This window comes from Ambystoma mexicanum, chromosome 1p (assembly GCF_040938575.1).
Source record: "Ambystoma mexicanum isolate Mex_15411 chromosome 1p, UKY_AmexF1_1, whole genome shotgun sequence".
Lineage (NCBI taxonomy): Eukaryota > Metazoa > Chordata > Amphibia > Caudata > Ambystomatidae > Ambystoma > Ambystoma mexicanum.
Genome location: NC_090921.1, coordinates 765458761 through 765473236, shown reverse-complemented (window position 1 = coordinate 765473236; position 14476 = coordinate 765458761). Strand labels below are relative to the sequence as shown.

Sequence of the window (14476 nt, the reverse complement as noted above, 5' to 3'; positions counted from 1 at the left end):
TTGACCTACATATTGTTACATTGCTTTCTCAATCGTCTCTCTAAGGTCATCTCTGCGCTCATGAAACCAACCAGTCACATTCTGATGCTGGGAGATCTTAACCTTAAATTTAACTATCAAAGAGACTCTGCGGCCCTTTGTAGGAAATACTTATATTTCTCCCCGGACTTCACCTTCTTAAGTACATGGGAAACCCATTCCAATGGACGGAACTATTGACGGGGTAATTTAGTATTAGGTCTACCCAGCATCTCCTCATGGTTAAACATTATTTGGATGGAGTATTGTGCCATTTCTTTTTCCTTACCGAAGCCTCACGCACATGAAACCATAGGATAAGTTAAAATGCAGGTCCCATTTGGAAACAATCATCACCTTACTGCCCAGTCATTGGGTCCACTCTTTTCTAAGCTACATTCATAACTCGCCGATTTCCCGTGTCCTGGTTTTATAGTCGATTCTTATAAGTGGTCAATCGCCAACACAATCGACGCCATAGCCCCAACTCAAACTAAATTACTTTTCCTTAGAAAAACTCCTCAGAAATGATTTCCTACCAGTCTAGGTGAAATGAAACACTCTCACTGGAAATATGAGAGACATTTATGGGCCTCATTATGACTGTGGCGGCCACAATATGAACGGTGCCGGTAAGGAACCGGCACCGTTCATACCGGGCCGCCACATTACGAGTTCTGCAGCGGGTCCTGCTCTGTACGCCTGGCCAGACCAGATGTGCAAAGCGGCACCCGCTAGCAGAACAGGATGCTAACAACAGACCTGTCATAAACAGGTCCATTGTTAGCATCCTCCCCATTCCCATTTGAGCCCCTCAAATGGGAATGGGGACGTACTGGGTCCGGGTCCCAAAAATGGGATTTACCGGGCCTACAAATGTCTGAATGGCCCGGTAAATCCCATTTTCGGGACCCGGACCGGAGTTTGGGGGTAGCCATGCTGCTGAAAACGGCATGGCTACCTCCAAACTCATAATGAGGTCCATTGTTGTAGAAATCCCAACACCGAGAATACATTAAAATACAAAATAGCCTGATCAGATTATAAACCTGCCATTTTTGAGCACAAGCAGACTTACTATTCCTCACAGATTGATTCTGCCTCCAGTTCAAGTAAAAATAAAAATCTCATTGCTTAAATTATTGTCTAAAACTCCATCTGTCCTAAGTCCACTGAGGACTTGTGCAACAGCATCCAATATTTTTAGAGATAAAGGGCCTCATTATGAGTTTGGTGGTATTCCAGTGGTAAATCTACCAGAATAGGTAGATGTAGAATTACTGTTACCGCCACTTGGTCCAATGGGTTTATCATGGGATTATAAGTGGTCGTAGCCAGTGTAAATCCTCATTTTGTGGACTCCATTGGGGATTTTTGACAGAATTACCACCGGCGGAATTACTGAGTGCTAATTATCTCGATTTTCAGAGGCAAAGTGGAGGAGCATGAAGCTGGAGGTAGCTCCTCCACTTTACCTCCATAAATCGGGGGAATTACCAGTCGCTAATTCCACACGTAGTGATTCGGCCAGACTACAAGTTTGGCGGTGCTGGAAAATTTGAGGTAACGGAATTACCTCCACTTTTTTCCTGCACCACCAAACTCGTAATGAGGCCCAATCTCTAACATGCAATCTAAATTGACCGCTTATCAGATGGGACTGTGGTTGAGTCCCCCGATTTGCTAAACAATGCATCGCCCCTAGTTTATGATCACTCAACTACCCAATCTAGTCCCCAGGGCCATTATCTCACAAGTCTCTTCTTAGGTCACATCGTCTATTGCCTCCTCACTAAAACCTACAAAACGATGATTTATTTAGATCCTAAATTATGCTCCAGGTATAGACCAATTACAAATGTTCCATTCTCGGGAATTCAGAGATACGGGCACAGATAGAGCTTCAATGGGGTATCCCAGCAGGCAATACTTGGAAAGGAATTACGGTGGAGAGAGACTACTGAGGCAGAGGGATCTAGTCTGAGCAGGGTGGTCAGACAGGCGTGGAATAGGGCATGCACTAAGCTGAAGATAGGGGAGGGCTACCGTCCAGACATACCCCTGAGGTCAGAGGCTAAGGGTGCCGTGAATATTTGAGAAATAGGCGATGCTAAATGTGCAGAGGTTGGATGTCACACGGTAGGGGAACTCTTTGAGGGTGGGACTTTGAGGCCATTCATGCAATGGGTGGGGAAATATCAGATGCCCAAGGGACAGTTTCTGAACTATGCAGGAGCCCCATGCCAGAAGAACCCCCAACCACCCTTATCCTTCACAATATACTTACCATGGGTAGCAAGAGGCAGGCCATAACAAAGCTATATAATGCTTTGCAGGTTAGCAGGACTAATCCCCAGTTAAAGGTAAAGGAAAGGTGGGATTGGGATATGGAAACAACGTTCGAGGAGAAAGAGTGGTATAAAAGATGCCGTCAGATAGGCAAAGTATCTAGAAACGCCTGGTTTAAATTGATCCAGTTTAATATACTACACCGCGTTTAAATGTGATACCACAAGTTGCATATGGTACATCCCGACAAATCACATCAATGCCCAAGATGTGGACGAGACTCAGCAGGCTTTTGGCACATGGTGTGGACGTGCCCAAAAATAAACTCTTGGCGTGAGGTTGTGGCGACAGTAAACAGCCTTTTGGGTAGCAAACTAGAATGCTCCCCCAAGATCTGTCTACAGGGGGTTGTGCCAGGAGGGAAAAGACAGGGTCAAAGGAAGAAAATGGCTGATTTTCTATTGTTGCCAGCGAGGCGCAGAATAGCAATCACTTGAAAGAGCCCAAAAGGCCCCTTACTGAATCAATGGTTATTGGATATACAGCGATGGGAAGCTGCGGAGGGACAGGTTTTTCAAGATCTGGGAAGGAAGGAAGGAGACAATGACACAGAGATGGCATGGAACATTCTCCTCAATAATTTACAATCTTCCCCAGATGACCTTACACCACGAGACACATGACTCAGGTCGCTGCCAGGGCCCAACAGGGACCATCAAGGATGTACCTTGTGGTAAAGACTCACACCATGCACCACACGAAGAGTCGAACAGATCTACTGAGCAGAGCACTCACTGGGCCTCATTACAAGGACCTCAGTAACCTGCTGGTGCAGCCTTCGAGTTGCCGCCGTCCTCGTAACACCGAATGCGCCACCTGACTTCCCAGTGCCACCGGGACATTACAAGTCCCAGGGGAGCGGGAAGTCAGGCAGCGGATTCGGTAAGTCCCCTGTCCCATGGAGTCCAATAGGACTCCACGGGAATGGGTTCACGGAAGCATGGTGCCGGTGCTTGTGTGACAACGCCACCTACTGGGTAGGTGCACCAGGTAGGTCAGACCTGCTGGGCGCAACGCCCCCGGAAGGCACAGTTGGTGTGGTGGTCCAGAAACGGTGCCGGTATGGTGCGACCGGCAGTTTCTGGACCGCCACACTTGAAATGAGGCCCAATGTCTGGGTTGTGCAGGACCGAGTTGGAACGGGGGCGGGTATAAGTGGCCATGGGAGGGGGGTTGGGATTGTTACTTGGTTTGTTAATTGCTTTGAAAATGCTAATTAACAGATTGAAACAAAAAAAAAAATCTTGCTCAAAGTGTTGAACAAGGCCGCCACCGTGCAGCTAAGTAAATACATTAAAATAAATAATCTCCTGGGCGACTCCCAGACTGGATTTCAACCTTCTAGAAGTACTGAACTTGACCTGATGGATATAAAAGATGTACTACTAAGCTTTATCAACCACAGAGATTCAGGCCTCCTTATGTTACTAGACTTGTCAGCCTTTGATCTCTGGATCCTAAAATCCTAATCAAGCTCATTAAAGATGTGATCCCTATCTCTGACAAATCTGTGCAGTGGCGAGCTTCTTTCATCACCAATAGGACCTCTGGAGTTAAATTAGGCAATTTCTGCTCAACTACGGAAACGGTTGGCTGGGGTGTTCCTCAGGGTTCTAGTCTGTCACCTTTCAACATATATTTAAAACCATTTTATGACTTTTTATGAATAGCAGACATAACTTTTCAGAATTTCGCTGATGATACCCAACTTGTTTTCAAGTTGAGGTAAAGATCATCAGGCCAACATTTCTAAAATACATAATGTCTTTGATACAATAGTAAAAGGCATGGCCTAAAATGCTTTGTGTTTAAATGCAAATGAGACCTAAACTACTACTGATCTCATCCAAGATCCAGCTAGTTTGTTTCTTTAGCCTCCATATTACTCAACATTAACCTGGATTTTTAATGACTACACAATAAAACATGAAAACCCTGGCAGTTTTGGTTCATGCTAACCCAACTATGACACCACAGTAAAAACACTGTGATTAATTCATCAAACTACTGTATAATATTACTCTGCCAAACTCGCCCTTTATGCTCATAGCTATTCTACTTTACCATCAAAAGAGCATCGTATGGTCTAAGCTAGATCACTGCAAGGCCCTTTATGCTAGCTCCTGTAAGTATGCGCTTAACTCCTGGCAGCTACTGAAAACTCTTCCTGTTGTTACTAATTCCCCACACAGCTTCCACATAACATTTCCCTGCAGAAAGCCACGCAGGGAAATCCTGATTAAGGATAGGATCTCCTTTAAGCTTATTACTTTACCTCACAAGGAATTTCACGGAAAGTGCCCTCTTTTTATTAAAACAATGCATAATAAAATACAATACTTCCCATAATCTGAGATCATGCTCATACACCTTACGCAACCTTCCATTCCAACATCCATATGGTTTGGGTCTGGTCAGCGGCGTTCATGCCATTTCACAGTGGAAATCACTCCCTAAAGACATCCAGATCATTAATAACCTACTGGCATTTCTCAAAAAAAGAAAACCTATCTGTTTCAATTCTCTATTTCCCATGACCTCAGTTGAGTGCTTAGATGCCCATGGGCATAAGCATCATCAACCAATGAAATTAATTTTGATTAAATATTGCTGTTAATTCTGAGCACAAACATCAAGAAACTATTTGTTTAAAAAAATGATTGGCTCCTAGTTGGGTGATATTGTTTAATGGAATAATTCATCCATTTACACCGACACTAGAATGGGTGTTGTGATAAATTAGTTAAGTCCTTACTTATCCTTTTTTTTTTTTTAAATGTCTGTTTATTAATTTTCACCAATCCAGCAGATCACTAAAACAAGAAAATATCAACAACCTAAACACCCCCCCAAACCCCCCCCTTTTCCCCTTTTCCCGGTTGCAGCACCCAGATAAGAACAACCTTCAAACTCAAATCAGCCAATCCGGCCTAGCAGCTGTAGATGTCTAACAGTTTTAGTCTTTGCGGGCACCATGCTCCCTGAAATCGCCTTTCAAATAGTCCAAAGTCTCACCCCATTCCGCTGCAAAGTTCTCCAGCTTCCCCTCAACCGCATAAGTGGCCCACTCCAAGGAAACAATGTCCCACATCTTCCTGAGCCAATCGCTCTCCGTAGGGATCCTCGGGCTCTTCCAGTTCTGCGCGATTAACCCCATTGCTGCCAAAACATAAACAATGTGCGCCTTGGGGGTTCTCGCTCCTCCTCCCCCCTCCGCTACCCCACTCATTCCCAATAGCATCTCTATGGGGCTCCGAGGCTCTCCTAACTCTTGAGTCTGAGTTAGAGCACCTGCAATTTCATGCCAAAAGGGTCTAATAAGTGGGCAATCCCACCAGATATGCGTCGCCGTGCCCACCTCCCCGCAGCCCCTCCAGCAATCACTTGAGTTTGTGGGGTACATCGCTTGCAGTTTGGCTGGAGTGTAGTGCCAATCAAAAATGTACTTATACCAGGCTTGCTGTAATCGGGGTGCTCTGATCAATTTAGGGACCAACCTCCATAGTCTCTCCCAATCTCTTCTCTCCATCCCCACCCCCCTCTGCTGCTCCCAAACCTTCATATATGGCCACCTGACCGTCGGACCCACGCCCTCCAGAAGTTTATACAGATCTGATTTCAAGCCCCTGGTACCATCATGGGCCAAGAGGAATCGTTCAAAATGTGTGAGCTCCCTCGTGGCCCCTTTCCTCATCTCAGTCGATATTACCCAATGTCTTAGTTGAAAATATCTATGTCTCTCCCCCTCACCAACTCCAAACGCCTGCTTGCATTCCCTGAATGTTTTAACCATGCTATTGCTAAACATGTCCCTCAAGGTCTTACAGCCCCCATCATCCCACGCTCGAAATGCCCCTCTCTCTAATCCCGGCGTGAAGTCTCCATTATCAAAAACGGGGATAAAAGGGGATGGAAAAGATGAAACCCCTCGGCTCTCCACCACCCTGTCCCAAGCGGCCACCACTCCCTTTGTTATGTCGCTCATATAAATGTGCGACGGCCGCAATTTCCGCGGAAGCCATAGAACTTCCCCCAAGTGATGCCGCGCGACTGCCCTATCCATTTGTACCCAATGCTTTTCATAAGTGTCTGCGAACCATTCCCTAATTACCCGGAGGAGTGCAGCATCATGATACTGCCAGAAATCCGGCAGCCCAAGGCCCCCTCGATCCCTGGACGCCGTGAGGAGGCGCCAAGACAGGCGCGGTTTCTTACCCTCCCATATGAAGTCCCTAACCACCTGGTCAAGTTCCCTAAAAAAGCGCGGCGGGATCGCCGTAAATCTCTCTTGATATCTTTGAGCAAAGGGGGATATTTCGCGCTATACCACCCGGCCAATGAGGGGGTAATCCAAATCCCCAAATACCTAATCCCACCTGGGCTCCACCGAAATGGGGAGACCTCCCTAAGTATCTGTGCCTCCCTCTCTTCTAAAGATAGATTCATCAATTCGGATTTTTGCAGATTGATGCGCAATCCCGATGCCTCCCAAAATTCAGTCAGCAGTTCAACACACGCCTTAATAGACTCCTCCGACCACGTCAACATGAGCAGCATATCATCTGCAAAAGCTGCCACTATATGTTGTCAACCCCCAAACGGTACGCCCCGGATATGATTGGATTCTCTTATGGCCAATGATAGGGGTTCCAGGTAAATCGCATAGAGCAAGGGGGACAGGGGACAGCCCTGTTTCGTACCTCTTCTAAGCCCAATTGGGTTAGAGGTTTCCCCATTGACCAGGATCCGCGACCTGGGGTTCCTGTAATTCACCTCGACCATGCTAATGAATCCTGGCCCTATCCCCATCCGCTCCATCACCTGGAATAAGAACGACCACTCCACCCGATCAAACGCTTTTTCCGCGTCCAGCGCTTAAAGAATCGCCGGAGTGGTCGTCTTCCATGCCTTCTCAACAATGTGGGCCACCCTCCGAATATTATCAGCCGTCTGCCTCCCTACCACAAAGCCCGACTGGTCCTGGTGAATCAACGTTGGAAGGTACCTCTCCAGCCTCTACGCCAGAATTTTGGTATATATTTTTGCCTCAGTGTTTATGAGGGCAATGGGGCGATAAGACGTACACTCCTCGGGGTCTTTACCCGCCTTGTGTATAAGCATTATCTTAGCCTCCTCCATCGATGGGGTGATACATCCCCTAGCTCTGAAGGAGTTGAATAGTTGCGTCAGATGCAGAACGAGGAGGTGAGAGAAGTGCTTATAAAAGGCTGCTGGGTAGCCATCCGGGCCAGGGGCCTTACCTCGGGGGAGGGCTGATATGATTGTCCGCACCTCATCCTCTGATATAGCTCAGCTTAATTATACCCCTTCTTCGTCAGAGAGCCGTGGGAGCGCAAGGCCCTCCAAGAACTTCCTCTGAGCGTCACCTGACGGGTTCTGTGAGGAGTATAGATCCTCGTAAAATTCTGCTAGCCTCCCTTTAATCTCCTCTGTCTTGGTGAGTCTCGCCCCTTCTCTGCTCCTCAAAGCCCCGATTACATTACGTTCCCTCTCACCCCTCAGTAAGCGCGCCAGGAGCGAGTTGGCCCTGTTAGCTTTTGCATAATACTTCTGCCTAACCCTTAGCATGGCCACCTCTGCCTTTTTATTCCTGAGGATCCCCAGTTGACCCTCGACTGCCCTATACTCCTTATACAATTTTTTAGAAGGGTTTTCCCCCACCCGCACCCTAGCGGCCTCCACCTCTTTTTCCAACTGCTCCTCTAGCCTCCGCATCTGCCTGTGTCTCGCCGCCTGCAGGGTGATTAAATCTCCCCTCAACGTGGCCTTAAAAGCATCCCATCTCACCTCCAGACTCGTGTCCAGATCACTGTTCTGGTCAAAATATTCTCGGATCTTCCCCTCTATTTCCCCACTCGTCATCTGGTCTCTCAGTAGCGCCTCCGGGAACTTCCACCTCCACAGCCCGGCCTTCTACCCCCCAACCGTAGCCGCATTTGAACTACCTTATGGTCCGCTATCCCCACAGGGCTTACCTCTATGGAGTCAACCTCCCCAATCAAGCTCGCAGACACCCAGATATAGTCGATTCTGGACTGGGACCTGTGAACATCTGAGAGAAACGTAAACCCCTCCTCCTCCCCCCTTAACACTCTCCACACGTCTCGCAAGCCCGCTTCCTCCCACCGTTCCTTCAATTTAGGCGAGGCAACCACACCCCCTCCCACTCCCCTCAGCTGCGAACGATCCCTCCTTCCGTCCCATGCCAGATTCAAGTCCCCCATCAATATTATCTGTCCTCTTGCAAAGTCTTGTAGAGTTCCCACCATCTCACGCAGAAACTGGTCTTGCCCCACATTTGGGCTATACACCGACGCTATTGTGAGGTGCAAACCCATGCACTCTCCCCGAACCATGATGTATCTCCCATTCTTATCCCGGATGGTGTCAGCAACCCGAAGGTCTAAACCCCTTCCAAATGCCAGCGCCACCCCACCTTTCTTGGAAGGACCTGATGCGAAAAGTATTAGTGGGAATCCCTTCAACCTCAGCCTTCGTTGATCCTTCCGCAGCAAATGGGTCTCTTGCAGAGCCACAACATCTGGTTTGTGAGAACCGATGAATTGCTCCAATTTGGACCGATTAAGCGGGGAGTTTAGACCCCGTACATTATGTGTCATCCATTTGAACCCCACTCTGGTAACCAGATTGCTCCTCGGAGACCCCCCCTCCTGCACCCCTCCAGGTCCACCCTCTTAACTCCCCTCCTCACCAGCAAGATGTGGGGAGGGTCCTTGCCCTTTTTTATTACCAGCCTCTTTCCCGTCAAGCCTAGGACTGACGCTTTCCCAGTTGGTGCTACAACCCCCTCCCAAACCCACACGCCTGCCCCCCCTCCACCACTCCATAACCCCAGCTTAGAGTGTAAGCAACACCCCCCTTCCCCACCCAACTTAACATAACTCCTCCAAACTGTTATTTTCACCTCCTCCTCTTATCTCCCCCCCGGGCCACCTAGCCCTTATTGACCCCAATATGTTGCCCTGCCCGACTCCGAGCTCCTGTGTCAACCTTAAAGGTCTACCACCCCTTATTCAACTAGAGTAAAGATTATACTTGAGCCCTTCCGCCACTACCTCCCTCCACGCAGGACCCCCTACCCTCCCCCTGCATGCCGCAATTCTCCCTCCGCCCCCTCCGTTTTTTATCCGCCACTGTGGACCACTCCCAGGGCCTCTGCCGCTGCCTGCTCCCCATACCTCCCCCCTCCCTGCTCGAAGAGCCCTCCTCCAAATCCAACCGCAACAAGTCGGCTCCCTCCTGAGCTGATGTTATGCGCTTCAAAGAACCTTCCCAATCAAAAACCAAACCAAAAGGAAATGTCCACCTGTACCGTATCCCCCGTTCAAGTAGGGCCTTCAACACTGGCGCCATCTTCCTTCTTTTTATTAGAGTCGCATTAGCCAAATCCTGAAAAAGAGCTATCTTCTGGCCTCTAAACAAGGTCGGTTCCTTCTTCCTCGCCGCAAGGAGCACTGCCTCCTTCTGAGCGTACATGGAGAAGGCGGCAAGCACGTCCCGCGGCCTTGAGGTAGGTCCCTTAGCGAGTCACCCAACTCTGTGGACCCGGTCCAATTCGATATCACCTGGGGCCACCTCACCAAGGATGTCCGCAAACACCCCCTGCAATTCCTGTTTCAAGTCCTTGTCCAAGACGGATTCCGGCAGCTGCCTCACCCTTATGTTAATCCTTCGAGATCCGTTTTCAACGTCCTCCATCTGTATCTCCAGGTTCCGGGTCGCTATGTCCAGGCGCTCCAACGCCTCACTATTAGCTGTAGTCTCCTTCTCGACCTCCTGCAGACCCCTCTCCAGGAGATCCGTCCTGTCCCCTAGCTGCTTCATTTCCCGCTTGATCTCCCCCAGCGCTTCATTCAGATCAGCGCACATTAGCTGAAACTGGTCTTGAAAGGTCTTGACCAAGTTGGCGTGGAGCGTCTGAATTTCCCCCATGAGGTCTTTTCCAAGCATCTGGGAATGCTCCTGCGTTCTCTCTGTCGCAATACTCCTCACCTAACCCTCATTGCCGTTCCCAGTGCTGTCCCCCATGTCCTGCGGAAGCCACAGAGAGTGGAGTGTACTCTGAGAGTCCCTTGAAGGTTGCTGCGCCCTTCCACTCTTTCCCTTAGAGCGAGTGGGCATCAACAGGGACCTGAGTCGGCTGTAGGAGGTCCAGCCAAGGGTTGACAACAGGGCATACAGCAAAATGTCCTCAAGTTGGAGGGAAAGGGGGGGGTCGGCAGTGGTAAGATGTCCAATAGGGTGTCCTGTCACCAATTCCGGACCACCTGGCCCCCCGAACCTTCAGCCAGCCCCCAGCCTGCTAACCGCGGGCGGCCCTCCTGCCAGCTCTATTCTCCAATACTATTCACCACAGACCAAAGGGGGGAAGGAGGCCAGCAAACACCTTCCCGATTCACCCTTAAGAGTCCCGCTTGATCCGGGCCCACGCCGGACCTGCCCCTTCCAGGCTGCACAATTTCTTGGGTGGGCAACAAAGACCTTGCAGCCCCTGCACTTCTCCCCTTTCCGCCCCACTCACTGTGGTTTAGTTATCCACCACGCCGCGACTCTAGGATATGGCCCGCGGCAGCTCCCCAGTTGGTCCTGCACCTCCGTATCCTTATGGGCCTCACCTTACACAATGAGTATTTCCTCCACAGGGACCCGAGCATGGCCCACAATCCAGACGGCCGCTCCTTCCGGGGCCCCCGTGTCCTCAGGGTCCTCTTCTCCCATGCCGGATTCCTCCGCCTCCCGGCCTCAAACACGACCTCCAGCCGTGCCCCGGGGGGCACCTCTCTCCCTGGTCCATAGCCTCGACGCAGCGCTCCTTGCAAGCGGCTGTGTACTACGCCGACGGGCGCTTCCTCATCCGTCTCCACGCTGCTCTGCCAGCGCCGGGACTTCACTCCCGCAGCCCGGGGGGTCCGCGCCCCCCGCTTCCCAGCCCCGACTCCAAGGGGGGCAGTCCGGCTCCTCTTCCCGCCACCGGGGCGCAGGTCACAGGGGATGACCTCCCCGCTCTCCCGCCGCACAGCCCGCGCCTGCACAGCTGGTTCCAACGGCTACGCTCCACCTCCTCTCCCCAGCTCCGACTCCGAGGGGGCCGCCCGGCTCCTCTCTCTGCTGCTGGGGCGTGAGCCGCAGGGGACGACCTCCCCGTTCTATTGCCTGCACTAAGGGCTCCAGGGGCGACGTTCCCCCTTTTCTTCACGCTCCCCAGGCTCCCCGGTGGGTGCGCGTAATTCAGCCCCGATCCACAGGCCAAAGGAGTGCCGCGGGGTGGTGGACCGCCGCACTTCCACTCGTTGCCCGGGAGAGCTCGGCCGGCACAGCTACTCCATACCAGCCGCCATCTTGGAATCACATTCAGGTATTCTTATCCTTTTTTTAATAGATAGATACACTTAGAAGTAGGATTTAGAGACAGTTCCTAAATTATTTTATTGCGACATTAGGCACTATCATTCTGAGGTCACATTGACTGTACAAGGGGACGTGAGGAGGCTGTGAGGAGGATGCGAGCAGTCACTGCTGGGGTTCTGACCGACCTTGTAAAGGAGCAGAGGATTATGGATTAGGCTGGATGTTTTGCAATCACATTTGTTGTTTTCTAATTGTTGGTTAATTATTTGTGTTTGTGTATATGGTAACACATGTATAGGCTAGGTAGAACTACCAACCAATCAGTGGCCAGTCATTCAAAATGAAATAAAACCTGATGGCTCAAAGAAGAAATTGGTAACAGGGTTTTAATCTGAGTGTGACCTTTTCCAAGAGGGAAGAACATTTTGAGAGATACAATCATGTTTAATCTAGCAAAAGAAGCTATTTAAAAACAGATTTTTCTTTACTAACATTCTAAATGGGCTATTTTTAAACGTTTACAACGCTGCTTTCTAATAATGATTTTGAGTATATATCGTGGTTATAATAAAACTGTTACATTTGTCTTACTGGTCAAACCTTGAAACACTTGTGTATATGCGTGTTATAAATGCCATATCATATCATATCATATCATATCAAAGCACAGAATAACTATATTAATTATTTCTTCAAAGAAGGTTGTCATTCCAAGATGAACAGTCTGGTACACAACTATTGTACTTTAAAAAAAATACTTGTATGAGTCAGGGAGGCAGCGCCAAATAGCACCAATGAGGGCAAACATTCAAAGAGCTTTTTTGGGACTATAGGATTGACCACAGACCTATATATTAAAAAATATGTTAGTGAGAAAAGGGTATATTCCTGAAACGCTAAGTGCACAATGCACAGTAGGATTGCTGCTCATTTCATTGTTCACAACACTCACCCTAAAAGTAAAGTTTTTGTAAACATGATCCATATATATTGGTACAAACAGTTTCAGAATGTGTATGGTAGGATAATATGGCTACGGCAGCTGGCAGTGTTAACGTTTCGTCTCCCAAAACTGGGAGCCCCGTGAAATTTTAGAAGAGGAGAGACTGAAAGGGGGAGCCAGGTCTCAGATTAAGGATGCCATCGCACTGCAGGGCTGTGCACAAGCCCATTGCCCAATGCACAAACATCATAAAAAAAAATGATATATGTAGATTGGTGTAGGAGCTCATAATATCATGTATTGTTGACTGCCCTGAAATTACAACCCAACACATACACGCAAAATGTGCTTCATATGTTGTATGTTTCAATCTAGGGCAAGTGCAGAATGGCACTCAACTTGGAGCAAGTTCTAGCTCACATTAACTACACCTTCAAAAAGTATTCCGGAGCTGACGGCAATGCCGGAGAGTTGAACCAAGAGGAGTTAAAACGGCTGGTGCAAGCAGAGTTCCCATCACTGAGTGTAAGTATATCGTAGAGGTGAATGGCAGATGGTTCCATTCTGGGGATAGCCTAGAGTCTATCTACCTCTCTTATGAAAAGGGAAAGCATTAGACATGTCATCCTTCATATTAGAATTCTATCAAATTTCCAATATCATGTGTGATTTTGTATTGATTTGTATTTCTCTTAATCAAATGTTTGGAAAATATAATTCAGAGCAGTGATAAGAAGGGATATTTGAAGAAAACAATCATTAAACAGATATGGAAGATGCGTGAATTTGAATTGTCTCACAGTCTTGTGTGCTTTGAAGTATAGGTACTTGGCAGCATAATCATCACTGGGCAAGGTATGCAATTCTGTCCACAATATCTGGGAGAATTGAACGAGTTCAACTCCACGGAAATTACATGGAATTGCAGCGTGTGAAAAGGTAGATGTTCTTGCCCATTTTTGTGAACAATTTGCAATTTTTGCTGAAGCCTTTTGTGAGCAATGTGTCTGCATTTCAAGAAAAGTATAAAGGTTTCCGACTGAGAATCTCATATTCTTAAGCAAACCTCTGGATGTTAAGCCAAAAAATCACGCAGAGAGGGGTTATTTTGTGTTGACACAATCTTATTGAAAATCGCAAATTTTGGACATATAAAGGACATTTTACAATAAAAACGGTAATGAGTGAAAAAATAGATTTTTTAAATTTCTGATTTAGAAAGACAACTCGAGGCCGCTCCGAGAGGTCTTCCTAAATCGGACTGTCATCCTCCACTGCGATGCACACGACCCAGAGGAGGAGTCTCGGGAGTGCCAGGTTGAGTAGGGTGCTGTCTGTGGGTGTGTGTGAAAAGCAAAGTTTGGGAAAGGGAGGGGCGCTGGAAAGGAACTGCGTGCGTGTTTGTGTGTGTATGTGGTGGGGTGGGCGGAAGAAACCCCCCCAATTCAAAGAAAACTGGTAGGCATGTGCTTTTTCGGCTTTTTGAGGGCTGCACAAAATCGACCAAAATAAATTGGTCATTTTTATGTGCGGCCTTCAAAAAGTGAAAATTTCACATAGAACCATAAAAACACCACAAATTCAATCCGTACAATCGTTTGCAAGGACTTGCCCTTTGGCCACCGAAAGCCAAATGGCAGGTAAAAAATCCATTCAGCGTTTTTATTAAATCCTCCCCAAAAGCGGCCAAAATGCTGATATGGGGATTTGAAGCTCTCGCCTATTTGCCCAAACATAGGACTATTTTTGAGACTCAGATTAACAATTCCATGTTTG

At 48.3% G+C, this 14476-nt stretch overlaps 1 protein-coding gene across 1 annotated transcript in view; it reads left to right on the top strand.

Annotated features, from left to right (window-relative positions):
- LOC138564454 (protein S100-G-like) overlaps positions 1–14476 on the top strand; it is a 103835-nt gene that overhangs the window by 71900 nt on the left and 17459 nt on the right. Inside the window, exon 2 of the mRNA XM_069642914.1 lies at positions 13076–13225. Coding sequence (XP_069499015.1) covers positions 13088–13225 — 138 coding nt within the window. The 5' untranslated portion in view covers positions 13076–13087. The remainder of the gene's footprint in view (positions 1–13075; positions 13226–14476) is intronic.